This window comes from Ostrea edulis, chromosome 4 (assembly GCF_947568905.1).
Source record: "Ostrea edulis chromosome 4, xbOstEdul1.1, whole genome shotgun sequence".
NCBI classification, from domain to species: Eukaryota; Metazoa; Mollusca; class Bivalvia; order Ostreida; family Ostreidae; genus Ostrea; species Ostrea edulis.
The window spans coordinates 47,621,232-47,646,123 of record NC_079167.1 but is presented as its reverse complement, the minus strand read 5'-3'; the positions used below and the strand labels follow the sequence as shown (position 1 = coordinate 47,646,123).

The window sequence follows — 24,892 nt, the reverse complement described above, 5'->3', positions numbered from 1 at the left end:
AATAAAAAAAACTCTAAATGGGATGTAAAAACCTGTCGATTCAGATGCTGGCTCATTTAACTAAGTATGTATCTTTTATTATAAAGATTGTCCTTATTATTAGGGAGATAGGGGAGGAAAAGCTTGTTCAGCCACGTCTAATCCCTGTCTTACCTAAGGTGTTTTCAGCTTGTCTTCTACTAACGAAGTGAGGAGCTGCAGTGACTGCGCTCTTTATATACTACCGAGACTGATTTTGATTGGTTGATAACCTTTCTTGATTTTCATTGCATAAAAGAGTTCTAACATATTAATCTGAATTTTCTCTGATCATCACATTACCTCTCTAACTTCAGTTCCACTGCAATCTCTCACGACTCTGAAATACCTAAATTAATTTTTCTACAAAAGAAACAAGACCCCTCGATCCGAAAAAAAAAATAGAATTTAAGATCTGTCACTTTCCATAAAAAATCGAATAAAAAAGTTCTCTCCATCATTTTGAAACTTGACGTTTTAAAACCGGAAATGCCTAGGGCTAACCAAATCTGAGGGCGCGTGTAAAATTCGGGTAAAAACGGTGTTCCGGCAGTAACTCGAAAATGTGCTTACAGTAAACTTCGTGCAAACAATGTTTCCATATTGAAAATAATTCAATCTCGGACATACATGTACACTTATTAAATAATTTTTATCACCTCAGATATTAGATATATAAAATAGGTATTTTGTTTTGATTTGTATGATATTACAAGCATATCCCTCTAATATTAAGTTAAGATTAAATGGTTTTTTTAAAGTGCGTTCAAATCGTGTATGGTAAAATTTAAAAAAAAAGAAAGCGATGAAGTTTTAATCAATCATGATGTCTTCCTATTTTATCCATTCCTATCTATAAACGTCTTTAAACTGCCTAGTCATTGCAAAAATAGTTTTCATTTCCTGCCGATCAATGCATATACATAAAACTCAATGCCGTACTGTTCCTGATTATTAACATGCCTTTTACGAATTATTTTACGTATTATTGTCATTTTATTCCTTGAATACATAAAAACTTTACGAATTAAAAGAATTTCGTTCAACAAATTGCTTTTCGCTGCAGTGAATGGAAAGAAAACGATCAAAATGTTCAGTGCACTTATAATAAGCTACATATAACATGGCCATTTGAATGATAAAGGAAAAAAAACCCCGCTATCATAGTTTATTTACTGAGAATGGCATTATTTATAGAATGACTTCAGTACAGTTAAGCTTTGTTTTGTGATAGGGGTTATCCCAATTTTCTCAAATCATCAATCCTATAGTGAACGCATATATATCTATCCAGAATTGTTTGACCCTATGATTGATTGATTGAATATTGTTTTACGTCCCTCTCGAGAATATTTGACTCTATGAAACTTCAAATTCGCCATAACCAAATGCTGGTTTAAATATGCCTATTGTATCACCTAGAACATAAATAAATTTTGTTTTTTACATTATGCACATGGTTTATGGTACAGAATAAATTATGTCGTGTATGTATGTAACAGAGGAATCCCGTCTAATCTCTTTCATTTTTTAAGGAACATGTAAAAATTACACGTATATTATTTGTCGAAATGCACATCTGGTGCATCAAAATTGGTACCGTATAAGTTTTACATACTATAAACAACATACTTTGTTGCTTGTGCAAACACTTTTGAATATGTTCAAAAGTATATCTGCATTAAAGGAATAACATGCAAATGAGTCAGATAGTATTTTTTTTTTTTAAACTCAGATCTTTAGAGACTTCGGACAGAAAGAGTTTCATACCTTGATATATTATACATGATGGTACATATAATCAAATATAATACAGTGTAATGAACAGTAATGGCTTGTTGTCATTGGGATAATGGTTTCACATTCAAATTGAATTTTAGATGCAATATGATCTAATTCATATCAAACTCTGTAATTTATAAAATTGGCGGAATAGCCTAAATGCAAAATAAATTACATAAATTATGGAAAGCTAGATAGATGATTTGTAGACTTTTTATTTTTTCATGTGTGAAAAAATAATCAGGTTCATTTACATTTAACACTTCTAAAAAGAACAAGTAATAGCATTTCACATGTCTAATTAAGGTAGCTCCACCCTCATGTGACGTCATAGGTTTTTGCAAAATCTTTATTTAATATCAAAATTTGTGCTTCATACAAATTTGTCGTTTTGAGGAATTTCATTCCCTGGGCATGAAATAATATAATAAAAAATACCATGTAAAATGTTTGATTTTGAGAAAGTTTATATATTCTAAAACCAACAAAAAACTGATACAAAAGAATGTCAAGGGCAATAACTCCTACAGATGTATGTCGTCTTCACATTTCTCTATTGTATGTCTGATATCCACAATTAATTTTCATATATTTATAATTTAATTTTACTTGAATTTGATTGGTTAAGCACACTGTCAAATTTTAGCTTATATTGTATAGTGTAACTTTGTATGGGGACACGTCCCCTTGACAACCCAATTAAGACGGCACTACTTTTTTTTTTTTTTTTTACTTTTACATTGCAATAATAATAATAATAATAATTAAAAGAAAACACAAAATTAGAAAATTTGTAACACTGATATCAGCACATTGGTGCGGCGAGTATAACGGCGATCTGTGGTCAATGTAGCGACAAAGTGTGAAAGTTATTGTTTACACAGACGCAGAAATGGGATGTTCATGCGTGTCTTTATACCTGTACCTGATGCACGTGTAAACAATAAACAAGGAGACTACAGATGCATTGAACACAAGGGCGGATCCAGACATTTTTGAAAGAGGGGGTTCTACCATTAATTTTTGTTTTCAAAGGGGAGTTCCACCCTCAAAATGCGGTTTTTTTTCTACATTTTTAAGCAGAATTTTCTGACAAAAGGGAGTGGGGATCCGATCCCCGGATCCCCCCTAAATCCCCCATTGGAACATTTGGGCAGTCGCCAACGACTTTGTGTCAGCACGGGATGGACGGAGATTCATTTTTGGACGCCTTTAAAGTGCAATAAAACAATTTATCTAATTTAGACAGAGTATTATTTGTTTTTAAAAAGTTACATAATTAGCTTAATAGTGCTTATTAAACGTTTGAATGAAAGATCAGTATAACAACTTTGTTTTTCATCAGGTGGTGTCTTTCAGACTTTGACAAATAATTTCATGATGAAAGTGAAGTAGATCACCGTTGAATGAATAGAAGCAGACCTTTTTTAGACTCGAGCCTTTTTTGAAGTGTTATCTGCCTTTCGTACTTCTGTGCAATAATTGATTAATTTTATTTCACATTTTCTTAAAGAGAAAGTGTATGTAACTTTTTCCTTTGAGAATTGTATGAAAATATTTTGATAAAACATCCCCTTCCCGTAGACTTCAGTAAAAGGCGAAGGTAACGAACAGGGATTAATCTCATAACTCCTATAAGCATTACAAAATAGAGAGTTGGGTAAACATGGACCCCTGGATATACCAGAGGTGGGATCAGTCGCCTAGGAGGAGTAAACATCACTGTCGACCGGTCATACCCGCCGTGAGCCCAATGTAAAATTCTTGAAAACTCCTATGGTACGTTATTTTTATTTGATGAGCCCTTGAAAATGATACAATGAATACGAAAACCCCACCTTCGATTTACTAGATATGAAATATGGTCATTATACATTGAATACCTTAAGTCACCTTCCCCTTTTCGATCCAGTTCGCCTCCCCAATGTCAAATACTTGCGAACGCCCGTGCTGTTAGGCCTTAATCAATGGAATTAAACGTGCACAGTAAAATACTTTTTGTTTGATACCCCCCCCCCCCCCCCCGATGTTTTAAGCAAGACGTATAATTTCTTAAATGTAACGTTACAGAAACTAACAGTAAAAATTGAATACAAAATCTGATACACTTATTACAGTGATATCATATGCGAAATAATGGTATATCCAGTATTTGCAAATATTGCTGTTTCAATTTGAACTATATTTTCAGGGGGGGGGGGGGGGGTGTTCAATCTGCTTATCAAAGCATAAAATGCGTCATGTCTTCCAAAATTCGTCGCAAACTCCACCTTACGCTTTCAAATTTGATAAATAAAAGTACATGCTCCGGTTATGCGAAGTGCCAAGATGGATGCCTTCACGGTCAACACTTCGTCGGTATGCTGCTAAGCAAAGCACGGTGCAAGAAATTTCTATTTATCGGTGTTTGTTTATATTTTGTTCAGTATAAACTAAGACTTGTACAGTGTAGCATCAAATAATAAGGAATGAAGCTGATTTTGACTTATGTTATACGATGTAATCTAATTAAGATATATAATCTAACTAAATTAGATTATATATATCGTATAACCTATAGGTCAAAATTAGCTTCAATAACAGGGTTTAGAAACTGTTGAAATAAATATATATATGATTTATTTAAATGGTTCGCACTTGAGTTTCGTAGTATTGTCAATTTTGGGAAGTGTATTTTTGATTTCTACACTGAAGGAGAATTAAGGAAATAAACAGTAACACTAGGATCATAGTGCTTGTTATTGAGCTACAGAGTTTTCAATTTGACCTTTTTGCACTTAAAAGTTACTCAAGATTTATGCATTTAAACGTATTTGTCTGTTAGTGTTATCGCAACATAAGCATCACAAATCAATAATTACATGAAGTAGATACACAACCGTGTCTTGTAACAACATATATATTAAAAGGTTTTATTGCTAGTAGATAGGAAATGAATGTCCTTTTTGCACTTGATATACGGAAGAATTCATAATATAGTATAGTGTTAATTTCTAAAATTGCACATCTTGTCTTGAAATTCAAAATGGAACTTTAAAAGATTGGGGTTATAGATCAAAATTTTGAATTATTGGCCAACATGCTGGATTTTTATACAAAATTTCGCGCGAATTAATTTAGAGTCTGTTTGGAAAAATATATCAACCAAATTAATGAATTACAACATTTGAATTAATTCCAAGTCTCAACTACTTGCATCATAAATTATAAAATTGAAATACAAGGGGTATAAAAGTTGATGATATACATATGTCTGATAAGATAGAAACTGTAAAATTATGCAAATTGAGAACTTTTTGATTAAACAATCCTTCTGCCACATAATGTAGTCTTTGCCAAACCCTTTCAATTTGAATTAACACAAAATTTTCAACTGGATAGGGTTAAGTGACAGATGCTGAATATGTATGGACCGATGGGATCAATATTGAACAAATACAGATAAAGTTATAAGATCGTGCACAGTTGTGTTCAAAAGCTTAAGCGCCAACTTCTTTAATCAGTTTTAATTCACTTTTAATTTGAAAATGTGATATTCTTTTCTGTTGACTTATACTTGATGTCTTTAAAAAGGTGACAACATGTATATTTCTTTAGTTATTGATTAACTTATACTATTTTAAGTGGAAATTAATAGTTTTTCACGTCACGTGAGTGTGGAGCTACATTAAAGATTATTAAGCAATTCACGTTCTCTATATACACACAATATGAAGTAATTATTTGATCATTCATTGGTATAACTTTTTCTCAACATTGAAAATTGTAGATTCGTTTAACTAAGCAAATGTATGCAGCATTATTAAATATCTGATCAAATAAATGTACTATTTTAGCAGCAGTGAACAGGACTCGAGTTCTCAAAGCAGTTTTCAAGTTATCACAGGTACCCTGAAAAGGATTGCACTTTCTTCGTATGACGATCATCGATCATCATATCTTGAAGTTCGTTTCCATGATTTAAAGTGTCGTTGGTGTAATCATTGTCATCAGAATCCTCGTCAACTTGGATTGTGAGGTCCTCTTGCGTTACACACCGCCCCATAGTTTTGTCCATGTTAACCTTTGGAAAATAATACACAAGAGACTCAGAGACATACTATTTAGTCTTTATTTCTGTATACACCAACCCAAACATTTATTGACTTCAATATCTTTTAGAAGCATAGTAACTGTAACTTCTGCCACGTATCCGGCTGAGTGACTGTATACGGGATCATGCCTAGTTCATTTTATGGTCCCAATGCTAAATATTGTATTTCCTCACACATAAACACATCTCCATTCCCCCATTCAGTGTGTACTGTAAGTTCTTAATATAATAATGCAATGTCAAATGCCCAGTGTCTTCCAAATGAAAAAAAGCATATACAATGCATAGACAACTTCTATTAATTCTATGAATCAGTAAACAAAAGGAACAGAGGGATGTTTGGTATATTAACACTTCCCAATACTTTCATTGTTACAGGTAGTACTAATGTCCACTACTTTACAGAATTATTAAGTTGCAATCTAGATGACTTTTAAAACTACTCACAAACCTATCCTTTCCATATTGTAAAAGTATGTCTTGGAGAAGATTGACGATGTTTGGAGGGTCAAAATCGGGCTTTCTTGACTGTAGAAGTTCGTACTTGCGTACTGAAAACGAAATGATATTTAGTACAAAGAGGCTTAACTCATACAGGAAAAGTATGCGAGTTTATTGTATTAAGAACAAACGTAACTATGATAGGGTCACGTGTATATGTACCTGGTTCACTACCCTCAGAGGCGGTAGATTTATTTTTACTTCCGGGTTTTACAAACATTCCAACGATGTCTTTAACAGAGTCGGCAAGAACATTAGTGATACCATAGACGCTTTCTTCCCCATGCATCTCCTGTTTTACGACAGATATGCTGACGTTCAGAATAACAGCAAACATAGAGATCAGTACCAGAATAACTATCACTATGTAAGTAAAGTAATACAACTCTCCGAGGGTTACCCCTCCAGAACCACGTAATATATCAAGATGATTTTTGCCGATGATAGAGTTTGTCAGGCTTCCAAACGCAACAAACAATGAACGGTAAGATGTAGAGATTTTTCCAAACAGAAGATACCCAGTCACTACGTACGCAAAATAGATGATGCCAAATACAATGGCAAAGCCCGATAAGTCTTTCGCTGCACCGGAAATGACAGCAATTAGCTGCGTCATTCTTCGATTGTATCCTAATATCTGAAGTATTCGTATGGTGGCGATGAAAACTAGAATTCCCATCACGACAACAAACGCATTGTCCCATAATGCAATATGCTGAAACTGAATAAAATCCAGCTTGTTCTCATAGTATCTATCCAGTGCTTCGTTTGCATACGCATAGCGTAACGACCAGAACACGATTCCGATAACTGCCAAGACGCTACAAAGTAGATCTACAAGGTTCCAAGTGTCTTTCATGAACCTCCATCCTACTTTACAAATGCGATATATCAATCGACTGGTTGAAATAATAAAAAAGATCATATAAATGAAATAACACAACAGAGAGTATGTTCCAATGGCGCCTAACGTTTGGAATGGTCTAAAGACCTGAAGATTAACCCAAGTTACAACACCCGCGGATTCCGGGAACTCTGCCAAAAAGATTCCGTTGAAGAAGAGATTCACATTAGGGTTATAAAGTGTGAATTCCAAAAATACTGCTCTCGTCTGTCTGTCAATCCAAAGATTTTGTTCCAATTCATTGATGATATTTTGAGATGAAACAAGATCTCTCTCAAACTGAATAATATACCCTCCACCAGCATAAGTGTTTCTTACGCCTTCAAATGGCATTTCCCAATCATCTTTTGACGATGTGTATTTCCAAGCTTTGTATGTTAAAGATGAACTGCAAGAACTATTTAACTGTTTCCATCCTGAGCAATAACTAGTCGTATCTTCATTTTTGGAATTGTATGCGTCAATGCATCGATGTTGTGAATCAACTATATAACCGCAACTTGCTGCAAAATAAATTTATTGATATTTAGTATAGCAGATATTGTTTTTGTCAACCTTTTTAAAAACAGTACTGTGTATTCCATTTTTGACTTTAAAGTGCAGAATTAATTACTCACATGCTCTCATTCTACTTTGACTTAACCTGGCCGGACCAACTCGCACGTGACTGAAGTCGGAGAAGTACTGCTTGTCTAGGACAGATATGGCTTGACCACGAATGTCAGAAACAGGAAATAAACGAGGCAGCAATGTGTGACGTAACCAATATATATACTGCTCGGCGCTTTTTATCTGTTAAGAGACCATAAGTACCATTAAATTCAGTTAAATATAAAGTATGAATACTAGTAGGTAAATGGAATTTCATAGTATTGCTTTCAATTTCCTCAATCAACTATGAAAACACAAAGAGAGATTTATGCAACACAGTATACATAAAGCTTTAACAATTTTATTGGTGTGCATCATCACATTTATACTGAAATAAAATGTTCATGTTTATTGTAGATATTTTCAAAACTAGACGAATTGACTGACGGAAAATGATTGCAATGGTAATGTCTATTTAAAACTTGAATTCATGATACCTATTGTGTCGCACAAAAATCGACATATGACTTGTGGTCTATGAGAGAACCATGCAAAGAGTTTTTCAATAAAGGCTTAGTGAATGTTAATATAACAAATGGTCAATTTAGCTGAAGTTCAAGAATAAAAATCACAATTTCACACCCCTTCAACATATTTTTCTGATATGGAAAGGTCACTGAACGTCATTTGCTTCAGGTTAAGTGCAACATTGTTCTATATTTATAGGTTATAGACTTTGTATGGGAAAGTATGACGACAGAGTTTTTTGGCGCGTAGAGGACCGAGCTTGCGAGGTCCGTCCGCGACAAAAAACGAGGTCGTCATATTTCCCATACAAAGTCTATAACCTTTTTATTATATACTTTCAATTTCATTTAGAAACTAACAATAATTTATTTTTTACAATTTCTTTATTGGTTTAACTGAGTAAAAGATGAAAAACACGAAAAATTTGAAAATTAACGACGTAGTAATTTGCTTGTGTATTGATTGTGACGTAATGTTTGCGAGCCGGAATGTTTCCGGGCATATATCGTGTGATATATGCCCGCAAACTTTTAAAGAAAAAAGAAGAGATGAAATTGAAAGTATATAATAATACACGTTATACATGTATGGAGGAGTGATGCTTTTTAGAAGGTGCCTATAGCTGTCGTCTGATGTCCGACGATTTACTCTTTTTTTTTCATCGCCCTCCCCATTTTTGTTGATATTTTACAATTAACTTTTCATAAAGATTCTGAAGCGAAATGTAAAATGGAAAATGTGGTCGAAATTTGATGATATTTGATTTGCTTACTATTATCTGCCCTTACCGAAATACTGTGGCACAAAATACTGTACGAGGCACACAATCGCTGCAAATTTTCAGCGTATTTGCAGTGCCTTTTCTGCAACTAGTTGTGGTATATTTGCCGTTTTTAATGCAAATATTTTCTCTGGCACACGATATGCGGCACATACTTGCCGCACACTTCTAGTACACAATTTGCTGCAACTTTGCGGCATGCACACACTTGCCACACATTTCTGCTGCACATTTCCTCAAGTATATTTTTCGCATGTAAGTTTTTTCTATGGCACAAGTTTGCAGCAAAGTTGCGGCAGACACTTGCTGTACACTTCTGGCACACATTCTTGATCTAAACATAATTTATATGGTTTTATTTTATAAGTAATGAACAAATTTTAATGTAAATGAATATTATAAAGTCAATGAAAAATACATACCATAAATGAAAAAATGTTACAAGATTATGAGAATGTTTGGAAGAGTTATCTCCCGTAATTCCGCTCTTTAATGAAGTACGGGGAAAAATGGCGAGCAGACACGACATGCATCATGGGAAAAGAGTACCAATTCATTTCCCATAGACCTCAATGTTAACCTTTGGCCCTCTCACTAATTAACTATATCGATTTTAAACAATATGACCGCAAACATTTCAAAGTTCATTCCAAGTGTTGATAAAAAATGACAAAAAATATATAGGGTCCCGTGCCTTTTATAGGCCATATTTGTACTTTTTTACAACACATAGCAATCTGCAGTAAATTACACACTTCATTTTAAGTACACCCCTACCATGGTAATTTCCTCAGTCATTTCTCGATTTTGTGTTATAATTTTTCATCCTGACAATTAATTTGAACTTCTATAATATGTTTCTTTCAATTCCAAATAATTTCACTCTTGATATTATCCAATCACGCAACACCTAGACATTTATACCTCCGCTCAATCTTGGGTAAACTGCGTCCGGGTTACGCATACGGGGGTTTGGTACTCTCATTCCTCATGTATTGCATTTGATGTGTGATGTCAGCTGTTTTTCGAACATTGCGTTTGGTGAATGCCATATATTTCAAATATATGAATGTAGGACGGATGTGTATTGTCACGTGCGACTGTTACAATGCTCTGAACAACTTCATGGACAGTAAGGTAAATATTTGGACGTGCCGGGGACAATTCTTCCGATGTTTAGAATTGTAATATTTTCGTGGAAAATTGGATATTAAGACTAAGACTAAGACTAAGCATCGATCGAATTTTTGGGTTACAATGGAGGAGAAATAAAGCTAGATGATTTCATCCAGACCGCAACGCAGAAAGCTAAACCACAATGAGGTACAACCCCTACACTTTGTCAACACTGGTTGAGAACAAGACGGACAATGTAATTAATGGTTGGATGAGGTAGGACCTAATTCTTAAACAAATTGAAGAACATAAATATCATATATATGTGTGTGTATCTATTTATGATTTTTACTTATGTTTATATTTCACTTGTGTATGTATACACACGTGCACATACATACACAGAACATACGCAGAACCCACTTTTCTGTGTCTGTACTGGTATATTTCTAGGGAGTGAATTCTAATCATGAATAAACAAACTTACATATTGACTCATTGACTCAGTCATTAAGCAGTAAACCTGATAGAGGTGAACCTGGGCAGTGCATGTGTATCAGTCTCTTTCAACTTAACCACTCCACCCCCACCCCCTCTAACACCAATAAGTTTTTTTGTTTTTTAAGGAAGTTAGCTTCTGAGCTTTTGAGTACAAATGCACAGGATGCTACAACTAAGTATTCACTGGTTCAATACTGATCCCATTGGTGCAAATATATCACACATCTATTGTTGAACTCTATCCAGTTGAAATTTTTGTGTCAATTCAAATTTTGAAAGGGTTTAACAGGGACTATATTTTGTGGCGAAAGGATTCACTAATCGAAAAGTTCTAATTCTGCATGATATTACAGTTTCTGTTTCATCCAATGTATCGTCTATTTTTATACTCCTATACGTGTATTTCAGTTTTATAATTTATGATACAGGTAGTTGAGACTTGGAACTAGTTCAAATGTTGTAATTTATTAACTTGGTTGATAAATTTTTCCAAACAGAACACCGATTCTTTAAAAAGTTTTAATTAATTTATTCGAAATTTTGTATAAAAATTCAGTATTTTCACCAATAATTCAAAAATTTGATCTCCAACCCCTACTTTTTTTAGTTGCATTTTAAATTGGAAGACCAGCCCTTGAAAATTATGTAAAATTTTAGAAATTGACATTACTCCTAATATGTCCTTTTAAACTCTCAATTTTGATATCTTGAAGTTTTTCGTATGTCAAGTGCAAAAAGGTAATTATTTATTTCCTTTACTAGCATTGATTTCTTTTTTCATTTGTACTGTTAAAGGATATGATTATGTGTCTATTTTATGTAATGATTGATTTGTGTTCCTTATGTTGTGCTGACAAAAACAGAAAAATGAAGTTTAATTGAATAAATTTTAAGTGCAAAAAGGTCATGTTTAGAACACTACAGCTCAATAACAAACGTTGCGACCCCAGTTTTTGGGAGTTGAACTATGTTCAATCTCCCTGGGTCATCACGCACTTTTCTGCGCAGTAATTTGTATTGATTTGTATAGTGGTCGTCAGCGGGGGTTCTGTGTCAGCTGATTTACTCCTAGGTAAATCAACATAAACTTTTATAAACATCCGCCATTAAATAATCCATGTAACTTTTCTGAATTAATCTAATTTTGATAATTGACATGTAAGTAAATGCAATGATATTGTATTCAAATCAATTTGAATACAAGATTTCGATCAAATTGATACTGATATACATAGAAAAATAAAAGATAAGGTTGAAAATTGTCGTTTGTAGCGCAGTGTCACCTATAAATATTGATAGGGAAACGAACGACAACTGCACACAAGACCTATTGACACCGTGGCGAAACCTCAGAAAATTTACAAGAAATAACTCTACAACATTGTGTATGTGTATATATTTGGGTTTTTTTTAATGTGATATAAAAAATGCTTGATGTTACATGTATATTGAATTAAAACACGTCATTCCCAGTCAACAACTTTCGATTGGGATCGGAATACGAAATAAAATTTCTTATATCCGGTTGCAAAGTGAAACTGCTTCAAGTTATTGAATTACGTAGTAATTGCACGTTACACATTAGAGAACTGTTCCTTTTAATAAAGAAAGTCACAAAATAGATCATACAAAATGAGTGTACCTTATTCATTACTGTTACCGAGCTTTCGTCGACGAAAATCTCGAAATGGCGTGTTTCGCTGCGCTTGATGACGGTAAGGTCCACATTTTCTACGTGAGTAGTGTGATATTTGTTTATGAATTTTTTGTGCATACATGGCATGTCTCGGCTAGGAATAATGGAAACTTTCTCACCTATGGATGTAAAGACATATTAATCTCTATTTTTAAAAATGTAGAACACTTTTATCAAATGACAATGTTTGAAAACGCTTAGAGCCCCGATGTCAGAATTTCCTTTTCCAACACATCAATATGTCAAATTCATTATCCTTTTTTAATAGTATGTACCATATTTTGTACCAGTTATCCATTTTGAATCCCCTATTACAATGGGATTTTGCTGCACTCTGTAATGTTTGAGTGGATGTCATGAGTGTGTGTCAAACAGAAATTTTAAGAGCATGGGATAAGGTGCTGCCATGTATGACTTCACTATCAAAGTTTAACCCAGTTGCCACAATGTTGAATTTATGCTGCAAAAAAGGATTGGAAATTGCTCTGGTCAAAACACATTGTTTATTTGTCTACAGATGAAAGAGACATGAGGATTCTCCCTCACCAACTGAAAAAAAAAATTATGGATCTTGTGCATGCATAGTTTATTAATCACAATAGATTTCCAGCATCACAAGTCTGATTCCACTATATGCTTCCCATACTGTCAGGTTCATTCACCCCCAGTTTGAGCCACAGTATAATATCCCAAATACCTTGGCTATAAATAACATTATTTGACTAGTGTTTCATTTTTAGCGGAGTTGCGATGAAGTCGAACTCGGCTTATGATCTGATGAAGTGCCTTTGGGCGGGCAGGCGGGCACCCATCAACATTTCATTTCCGCACCATAGCTCTTGAGCAAATTAAAGGATCTCATTCATACTTAGACGGATTGTCACCTTCAGTAAGATGAGGAAGCCTATCGATTCTGGGGTCACTAGGTCAAAGGTCAAGGTCACAGTGGCTATAAATAGACTGATATTTGGAGAAAATTTTGTGTTTCGCACCATAGCTCTTGAACGAATCATACAATCTCAATCAAACTTAGATGGATTGTCACCCTCAGTAAGACCAGGAAGCCTATCGATTCTGGGGTCACTAGGTCAAAGTTCAAGGTCACTTGCTATAAATAGACTGAAATTTGGAGAAAATTTTATTTTCCACACCATAGCTCTTGAACGAATTATAGGATCTCAATCAAACTTAGATCGATTAAGTAAGACAAGAAGCCTATCGATTACGGGGTCACAAGCTCAAAGGACAAAGTCACAGTGGCTATAAATAGACTGAAATTTGGAGAAAATTTTGTTTTCTGCACTATAATTTTTTAACAAATTATAGGATCTCAATTAAACTTAGATGGATTATCGCCCTTGATGAGACAAAGAAGCCTATTGATTTTGGTCAAGGGTTAAAGGTCAAGGTCACAAAGGATTTAAGTCTGCTGAAATTTATGTACGCAAAATTTTGCTCCCTTCTTGATAATTCTTGAAAACTTTTCTGCCGGTTCCCTCTATGCCCATTCCTTGCGCAACTCGGCTTGTGCATTTCCGATGCCGGACAATTTTTAATTTTTTTGCATTTCATTTATTTTGAGTTATTATACAATTATTTACCATTCCATTGATCCTCTACAGGACTGTAGTATACTCAGGTGACAGTTTAGCATATTGGACTACCTTTTCAAGTAATGAATCCTTAGAATTAGCTACAACTAGGATTAAACTTGAATGTATATATACAGGGTAAAACTTTTTTCATAACTGCAAGGCATTGATAACCATATTGATTTGAATGTTTGGGCCATAATATGTGGTCACATTTTTCATGAGAATATAAAGGGGTGAAATTCTAGAAAACAACAACACGACTTCAGTTACTCGAGGAGCGTTGTGGCCCATGGGTCTTCCATTATCCATGTTTGCTGTTGTAACGCTTTGAAAAACAACAACAGTTGATTTGTATCTAAAATCATGATAATATTCAGTCATTTATCCCCCTACCCTTCCAGTGCTATCTGTTCTAACTGAATTTCCACAATGTTCAACTCCCACGAGTACTTTAAGTACTTTGATTCTTTTTAATTTCCTAATTCTCCTTCAATGTAGAAATCAAAAATACACTTCCCAAAAAATTGACATTACTCCAAATGTCAGGTACTAACCTCTTTAAAGATATTTTTGTCAACAATCAAAAAAGTTCCTCAGGACATTACACTAGTATTTATCTACTCCTCAAATTGGAATTACTTGATGACATGATAGAGTGTTATACACCCACACCTTTACTTAGTTAAAGACTGAACAATAATCACAAATTATTAATATGATATTAAAAATCATAAACATAATTAAAATATGGGTGTATAAACTTGTAAAAATATATTATTTCTGTAAAAATGATTTATCAGGACATCATACTGTATATACACACAACCACATGTATGAATTATTTTGCATTAAAATTTCTTTCTTTTTAATTCATGCAAGAAAACAGTTCTAAATCTGCGTGATATTACAGTTTTTGTTTCATCCAATATATCTTCGATTTTATACTCCTATACGTGTATTTCAGTTTTATAATTCATCATACAGGTAGTTGAGACTTGGAACTATTTCAAATGTTAATAAATTCACCAATTACATAAACTCTTACTTGTCACTAATGACGAATGTACTATGACATTCACTCTTCCTGAGCCAATTTTAACTTGTCTAGGACGAGTACTTTTTTCACAACTTGCATGGTTGCCTGGTCACAGTAAGACTATTCTTTCTACTTTTGGGTCTGTGTACATGCAGATGAATTCATTCATTGTTTATTATATTACCATTTTACAATGCAATACTTGTAGGATTGTGCAAGTAAACTCTTTGAATTTATATACAGTGTTTTACTTTTCACAAGAGTCACACTCACAGATGATATACATGTATTAAGTATTCACAATTACTATTTATCTTATCTTTTACACCATATTAGACAAATGTTGCATATTTAGCGAAGGTGTTTCAAAAAGGTGGTATTTGACTTTAGATTAGGCCAAAATAAAATATGTGTGTTTCCTATTTCACTTTTTAAAAATTAGGTAGGGTAGGTAGGTAAACATTTTATTTTATTGAAACATTTTATGCGAAATCTTAGTTTTTGATATGCTTTCAATACAAGTCTATACATTACAAATACTTTTCACACGTTTTGAAGATCAATAGTAGTAAAATGTACATCAGAGAAATTCGAATGGAAAGAGATAGGAATTCCAAATTCAAGATTTTTCTTTTCTTTTTCATACATGTATATCATCTATAAAATATTTAGGGTCGGCAGCAAAAAGGGAAACCGGAAACACACATTTTATGGTGACCTTACTGTGATGGCACTAGTGTGGCAAGGTTTTGGGTATGATAAATCATTAATTAACTTTTAAAACATTGTTTTCAATGTTGCAGGTCATACATGATTTTTCAACAGAAAGGGAACACAGAAGAGGTACTGTTTTGCTCAATCAACACCATGAATTGACTGATCAAGAGTCAAACGATACTTACAGACAATAACAGTTCTGCATGTCATTCTACAGGAAGCACAGATAATAGTACTCAACAATATTATCCTTGTGAAAAGGCGAAGACAACGAACAGTGATCAATCTCAAAATTCTCATAACACTCATCATGCAAGAATGTTGAAAAACTTCTGGCAATTTGAAATCATTCTTACAATTCAAGTTGAAGATCAAGTATGGACACAGCAGCTGATATGTATGTCTCAAAATATGACAGTATTTTTCATGATCTGCTGATATAAACAGTCATTTCAGGAATTGATGACAATGGACTAGCTCCACCAAGAACTAGCAGAAAAAAAGAACTGAATGGACATGAAATGCAGAAAAAAGGCCATAAGGTTCTCCATTAAGTGGTTATATTACCTCATATTTGTCAAAAAAATTTAAGAGTGTCATTTAACCTCCTGGAGCATTAAAAAGAAGAAGAAGAAGAAAAGCAATTGTTGTCTGAAAGGTGTTTGTTTCTACTTTAGACACAAATGATTATGTTGAGCAAATGAGTAGTATGGTCAGTGCTGTGTTTACTTCTGTAATTGTTCAATAAATATGCATACATGTTACATGTAGCATATAATTATGAAACGTATTAGGGACTATATTTCATTCTACAGAATGGTACATTTTTAACCGAGTTATCCTGCATATATATACATTGGATATTTCAAGTTTATATATATACTAGAAAAAATTACTTGACTGTACTAAGGAACCTCATCAGTAGTCAGAAATGTAAATTTGTAATCTGAAATTCTAATCTGATGCTTATTTAGGTATTGCTGCACGTGTATTGCTGAATTAGACACATTATATGATTCCTTTAGATTTGACCTTTTTGCACTTGTCTACAAACTTAAACAGAGAAATTTTAGGGAATTTTATTGAAAAAAGTCAAGTTGTTTTACAATTTTATCAATTGTTTTCTAACAACACATGCGTATGTAGTTTTTCCAGAATTTTGAAAAGTAAACTTGGTAGAGAGAATGGTATCTGTTAGAAATTGCATTTTAATGTGCCCCCCCCCCCCTTCTGATGAATGGTTTGCTCTTTATTATGCTCTGAATGAAATCATAAATGTATTTTTCTTTTAGAATATATATTTATGAACAACCACAGAGACATATTTTGATGTTTTCAATTTTTTTGAATTCATTGTGTGTATAATACTACACATGCTCTAAAAGCTTTGACATTTTGTCATGAAAATATATCAGTAAAAATACTATAATATACATTTGCCGTCAGCAGATTTTTTATATTTTGTATACAATAGATTGGTTAACAATAAGCAAAAGATATTTTAAAGTTTAATTCTCCACTATGACTATAAGGGCATTTTAAAAGCTTAGAAAATTTGCAATTTTTCACAAATGTGACAATATGTCATTTTCATGACCTTTTTGCACTTAAACAGGATGGATGTCAGCATGACTGTAATTTCAAGAAGTGCTTATCTGATTTATTAACTTGCAAAATAAAATATATCAATAGTTATTTAAGATTTCATTTGATTTATCTCCAAAGTTCGACAAAAACCAGTAAAATTTGACTTAAAATCTTGTTACAGAAGGTCTATTTTTAGAAACAGGTCTACCACCTTGTACCAGTAGAATGACCGGGATAAATTTTTTTAGAATTTCAATTCATTCATACTAGATGATACTGGCAAAGTTTGAATCCAAAGAGAGAACTTTGCTACTGGATCATTTTGCATGTTTTTCACTGAGACATCCTAATATAACTAATTTGGACACATCCTAGAGTCAAAACCCCAGGGTTGCGAAATTCCACATTTTTGTGCATCCTTTTCTGCTTTTCCTAGATATGCATGAAGTTTTTATAATGCGATCAGCAAACTTAAAGAAGTTCTTCAAATGATATAGACAATAATCACTATGTTGATTTTGGTTCAACCATGAAACCAAACCCTTAACCCCCAGGGTCATGAAATTTACAATTTTGGTAAAGGACTACCTGCTCATTCTAAATATTCATTTAGTTTAATTTAATATAAATAACATAAGAAAATGTTTTTAAAAAGTGTTTTACACATAAATGCTATATACATCGTACCACTTTGCTTCCGTCCTGGAGTCATAACCTCTACCCCGGGTATCATGAAATTTACATTTTGTGTAGTTTTCCTGCTTTACATCACTAGGCATTTCGGTTTTTGTCACAGAGACTAAGCCCGTTTTGAGCCCGAACTCTGTAATACCATAAATATAGAAAGGGGTCTAACTCTGACTCAGATAAAAAAAAATACCCACTCGCTTCAAATGCCTAAAAAACCAGAAACTATGTGTGATATGCATAATTTGCCGGTCTCCTTGAATAGATTAATGTTTGAACTATTTGCATGCGAAATTTCAAGCCACGGGTTCTTCAAATAACAGATATACATGTACGTCATCATTCTCTGGACTTCACGTGTTTATTTTTACTAGGACATTTACCGGTCCAGGTCATCGGGTGGATAGGTTTGTCTATGACAGCAGCGAAATTCAGACTAGTGTGGAAGATTTCGGACTCATCAATTGAAATTTCACATGATATATACGCTACTTACTTCCTCATAGTTTAATAAAGCTCTCTATGTTCGCCATAGCTGTGTCGCTTATTTTACAAAACATCAACTCCTGACTCTATCTGCCATTTTGAGAACCACACTAAAGACCCGAAATACCTAAAACTTTAAAGAAGGGGAAAATGGGTAAAAATAATCTAAATGAAATGAAATAAACAAAAATAAAAAATTAAGGAAGCCGAAACTTAATGTTTAATTTCCTTCTCTACAAGAATAATGTTTTGATCAATTTTAAGGTATTTTAGATTTTAAGTATATCGGGTATTTAGTTATCTCATTAAAATGTCAGATCTTGTCAACAGTTGATGCTGCTGAGGAAAAAATGAGTCGTGTAACTTCTACACGAAGAACATTATTAAAGTATGAGGAAGTTAGTAGCGTATAGTTGATGTGAAATTTTAATTGACAGGTCCGAAATCTTCCACACTAGTCTGAATTTCGCTGCTCTCATACGCGAGAATCCACCCGATGACCTGGACCGGTAAATGTAAAAATGTAAAAATAAACACGTGAAATCGAGAGAATGATGACGCGTGTCTCTGTTATTTGAAGAACCTGTGGCTTGAAATTTCGCATGCACGTAGTCAAAACATTAATCTATTCCAGGAGACCGGCAAATTATGCATACCATACCTAGTTTCTTATTTTTAAGGCATTTGAAGCGAGTGAGTATTTTTTTTTTTTATCTGAGTCAGAGTCAGACCCCTTTCTATATTTATGGTATCACAGAGTTCGGGCTCAAAACGGGCTTAGCCCCTGTGGTTTTCTTACACATGTGCGGCTGTAGAGAAGAAGATTTTTTTTAAAATTGGTCAGTTTTTGGCAGTTTTTGTCCCGCCCCTAAAACCGCAATGGTTCAAAAGTCCTGAAATTTACAAGTTATGTCACCCTTGCTTCAAAGATGCTTTGTAGTAACCATTAATGATATAATATCCATTAATGATATAAAGTTGCATTAGTGGTCAGGATACTGACCACTAATGATGTAATTGTAACATTAGCGAACTACCCTTCCGATCACTAATTATATAATTCAAAATTTATATCATTAATGATCAAGATCCACGTCCACTAATGATATAAAATAAAGATGCCAAATAAGTACCCTCTTGACCATTAATGATATAAAATCTGAGGTTCCAAAAGTGGATGGGATCTTGACCATTCATGATACAAATTTTGAATCATAACCATTAGTGGATGGTAGAGTAGTTCGCTAATGATATCATTATATCATTAGTGATCAGGATCCTGATCACTAATGCAACTTTATATCATTAGTGGATAGTGTATCCTTAATGGTTACTACAATGCTTCATACCAAATCTGAAAAGAATTGGAATGATAGTTATCAAGAAGTTAAACACGTTCAATTGTTACAGTGTAACACATGTAGTCACTCACCCTTATACCAAAACTTCTACCCTGGGATCATGAAATTTACAATTTTGGTAAAGGACTACGTGTTCATTCAAGATATTTATTTGGTTTCACTTTAGTATCAATAACATTAAAGAATGTTTTAAAAATGTTTTTACACATAAATATTGCATACCAAGTTTGGCCCCGCTCTCATTTTGTTGTCTGTGTTTTTTGGCTTTGTTTTTGTATTTGTTAAGATCCTAACATGGAGAGCCATTCCCTGTCACGGCTGCCGTTTTCAAGTGGGCGGATATTCAGCTTGCCAGTAGAGCTCACTCGGATTTTGCATTCAATTAATCGATATTCCAAGGATAAATGAGCATTATACAATCTTTCCTTGGGTGAACATCTGGTCCCAGGGTTCACTTTGGGTTATGGTTTTCTTACTTGTACTTACACCAATTATGAGTAGCCGTGACCATTAGCGCCAATAAATCTACAAAGCTGTAGTCTGTCAATATTTTGTTTGCACAAGTTCGTTTGCCCTTGTGTTTACCATGTTTGTCTTTGATAAACTTAATTACAGTCATACACGTACATATATGTATACCATGAAAAAGTGAAGATAACAAACAGTTATCAATCTCATGAAAAGGTATGAGTTTCAGAATTTGTTCATGAAGATTTTGATGTAACCATCTTTATTCAAGTAATAAAATGTATTCATTGCAATAGATGGATATTTCATACTTGCTGAAAATGATTCATTGTAGTCAATGCCATTAATATAAAGTTAGTTTCTAAGTGTCATACATTTATCAAAGCTGCAACCTCCGTTTCATTTATCACTATCCTTTTTTGAAAGAAAGTTCACGCAGGGTTATGTAAGAAATGTTCAAATAAACTGAGGAACTCTCTGGAAAGTTTGAATGTACCTACCGGTATTGAGTATAATATACTAGTAGGTAAGATAAATCTAAATGCATATCATGTATCAATCACTACATATATAAAGATTATTTTTCATATACACATGATCTGACGATGATAACTTATTTTTCCTTTATCTGTCTGTTGCTTCTTAGTGTTAACATTCTACCACATACTATGATATAAGGTACTTTGGCATGGACTTGATTTCAAATACTTATTGTGTTTGATAATGTAAAAAGATTTACATTCTAAATGTAAAAACTGAATTCCATGTGATTCTAACTACCAACCCTAATTTTTTATCCAAGATTTTGTTTTTAGCCTGTTCGACTGTCTTTTTGTCCTTATTATAACAATGAAAGTCTTACTAAATAGTGTTCTGTACATGATATACAGCCCCCAAAATTTCATCTTTTCAGAAAATGTTATCAGCAAATGTATGATTCTAGTGTGTTATAACGGTGCTGAAACAAAAAAAAAAAAACAAAAAAAAAAAAAAAAAAAAAAAAAGGAGAATGAACCTAACAAAAAAAACAAAAAACCCCAAAAACCAAACAACGTGAGTGATTGTCCAAATGTCACTTGGGTGATAAAAATTCTGATTATAGATGAACACTTATCGATAGTACAAGCAGTCATGGAGCTGAAAGCAGAGGGATTTGAAGAGACCTTGTCAACAATGTATAGTACTTTGAACAGCAATATCAATATTTCTTAATTCGACAATTGTTATAAATCATGGTATAATACATGACGGGAATATAATGTATATTTTTTTAAAAATCAGATCAAAAATATAATTGTTTGTGTTTCTGCTAACATCTAAACCAAAACTGGAATAGGTCGGTAGAATATGCATTATAGGTTTTTCTCAAACTTTATTTTAAAAGTACACAAAGAGACACTCTGATTACAATCTATACTTTTAAAGTTACAGGTAGATTAATATATTTGTATTGGGGGAGCTCATTTTTCACTATTAATGCTATCTTTTAATATGCTTGATATTAATTAGCTCAGAAAAATACAAATGTGAACTTCAAAACAATTTCTATTCATAATTCTCTTGAACAATATGTTAACAAACTTTCTAGGGTAGGAAGTATAATTTAGGATCGGTTGGGTTAGTGGAAACACATAATTTTTTTAATTGTCACTAAATATGTAATGCAAGGATTTTATCAAGAACTGACCTTTTCTCTCATAATGTTAGCATATATAGAACAAATAGTGATGGGTTGAAGGTTGTTAAAACTTAATGGATCCAAATCTGTTTTTTTTTAATTTGACATCATAGTATTTTGTCACCTGCAAAACATAAACTTAATCAGGATAGATAAAATTCAATGAAAGTAAAAGGCCATATTCAAGGCCACTTCTTTTCTCACAAATACAATCTAGGTAGAAACCAGTGAATATGAAAGTCATGTTTAAGGTCGTATTTAAGGTCAGAAACATTTCATGTCTATGATGTTCTTATTATGTTACACATATGTAAATCTTGCACAAAGTCAATCTCATGAAATAATCATTCTGTACATGTTCAACTTCTCTAATTTTCTAGGATCCCTCAAACATTTTGACAACTTTGATTGTTATGGATTATCATCGTATTCTGAAATACACCATTAAAAACGTCTTTGTAAATTGTTACATTTACAAGATATTTGGAAGCTCTCCTTGAAAGAAGATGTGCATATTCCTTTGCGTCTATTGGTACGTCTGTCAGTAGACACACTCGATACTATAAAACACTTTTCTTTATAGGTTCATGTAAGGGAGGTTGCTGTATCTTAGTACATTCTCCCTATTCAATTTTGGGTCACTAGGTTAAAGGTCTAGGTCACTTGGCAAAACGAATGGGAATGACATAAATGTCTTTAAAAGACATTTTTCTTATGAGCGACTTATAGCCAAATACTTGTAATGATAAGTATTTTTTGTTTTCAAGTACATACATAATATATTATATAATTTCCAAATTCTAAATCCCCCAAAGCATCGATTATGAAGTGTATAACAATTTTTTAGACCTACATTTTGTGATCTGTTACACAAATTAAAGAGAAGGGCATTTAGATTCCTGTGGTGAAATATGAGGATTATTTAAAAATTGTGCATTTTAGTACATTTTTGATAATTACTATGATTTGCAAAATATACTATGAATTGTCAAATTCAGAATCAGTATTTATTAAAATTATTTTAAAATGAGTTTTTTTCTATTTAGTATTAATATTGTCCGTATGGTAAGTTATCAACTTAGCCAGATTTCCTGATTCTTTTTGCATCCCTTGTCAAAATGAACAATATCATTTGCAGAGTTCAATATTCTTATGAGTTGACCAAATATGGCAGGTTTCTTACTATATGAACACAAACCCCACAAATTTGGAAATATTGGAAAACTGATGACTCTGAACACAGTAAAAAAAAAGTTGAATCAGCTATTTTATTGGGGGTACCCATAATAAAAGCATCGGTACTCGATTATGATAGAGTACTTCCTCATCATATTTGGTTTAATTAAGAGGTACCTTTTGTGTCTGTTCAGAACTAGACTGTTTTTCTGAATTATCTAGATATCAAGAATCGAAAATAGCTGAAATCCTGTAGTTTTGCTTGGTAATTGAAACTAATATGTTTTGAACAGGTGGCGCTGTATTAAAAGAACATGCATGGATGTTTTAATAAAATATTTTGTATATGGAGATCGCACTTACAGGTGAAAGGTGAAGATAACGAACAGTGATCAATCTCATAACTCCTACAAGCAATACAAAATAGATAGTTGGGCAAACACGGACCCCTGGACACACCAGAGGTGGGATCAGGTGCCTGGGAGGAGTAAGCATCCCCTGTCGACCGGTCACACCAGCCGTGAGCCTTATATCCTGTTCAGGTAAACGGAGTTATCCACAGTCAAAATCAGTGTGCCAAGAACGGCTTAACAATCGGTATGAAACACGTCAGACAGCATTTGACCCAATGATAGGTTGTATTGACGAACTAGATCGTTATAACGACCATAGAATTTGCGAAATGCTGACTTTAATCGAGACTGTTGAAACCCCTGTACCATCAACTTGTTTGTCAGTAGCTTATAATTACCTTGATTTTAAAACTGACTATACGCAGAACAAGGTGATTCTCCATGCAAAATATCACAAGGATTTGTTTCATGTGCCTGTGAACTGCTGCATGTTTTTTTCTGGGACAAGCACTTCGTAAAAAAGTGACAAACAATATGAAATCAAATGAAACTGTTCAAACTGGGTTTAAACGTTTGAATAAATTTTCTCCCTGCTATCATCTTTGCATAACATTGTCCATATATAGTTTGTAAACTGGGAATACTTTGAAATCTCCCCGACCGCATATATCGAGATGTTGACTTACAGGTAATCCTATTTTCCGGTACTCCGAGACTTGAATATGCTGTTTATGAACACGAATGCTGTATCGCAATGATTAACCCGTTTCTCCGCTGTAGAATCCGCAGGTTATAACATAGAGATAATATTCTTAGATTCACAATCTACATGAAATACATTTTCTCTGAAATTAAAGGATGTCCCTTGTTGTAAATATAGATATGTGCCACATCATTATCTTACAGAACTTGAAGATTTTTTTTTAAAATTTGGTGAAGATTTTTTTTGGACAGAACATTCTTCTTAGGTTCTTTGGTTGACGTTGCTTTTTATGAATTTGAATTTGGAAAGGACACGAGACATTTCATCTGTTTTTAAAATTTTCTTCAGTTGGCAGACGATATCACCTTCATATGGAATTTATGCCTCTCGACTGATTCGATACGCGATAGCATGTTCCTGCGTATGATAGATTTTTTAAATGAGGCAATCTACTGGCTAATAAGTTGATTTGACAGGGGTTTTGAAAATAAGTCCCGTTTGAAGGCCTGTTGTTGAATCGAATAGTGTCTGACA

The 24,892-nt window shown here is 33.4% G+C and overlaps 1 protein-coding gene across 1 annotated transcript in view; it reads right to left on the bottom strand.

The window, feature by feature from the left end:
- Positions 1-1,997: 1,997 nt before the first annotated feature.
- Positions 1,998-24,892, bottom strand: part of LOC125669026 (uncharacterized) — a 143,020-nt gene continuing 120,125 nt past the window's right edge. The window contains exons 27-30 of the mRNA XM_056161390.1: positions 7,916-8,090; positions 6,557-7,801; positions 6,341-6,444; positions 1,998-5,863 (exon numbers count right to left, since the gene is read on the bottom strand). Coding sequence (XP_056017365.1) covers positions 5,681-5,863; positions 6,341-6,444; positions 6,557-7,801; positions 7,916-8,090 — 1,707 coding nt within the window. The 3' untranslated portion in view covers positions 1,998-5,680. The remainder of the gene's footprint in view (positions 5,864-6,340; positions 6,445-6,556; positions 7,802-7,915; positions 8,091-24,892) is intronic.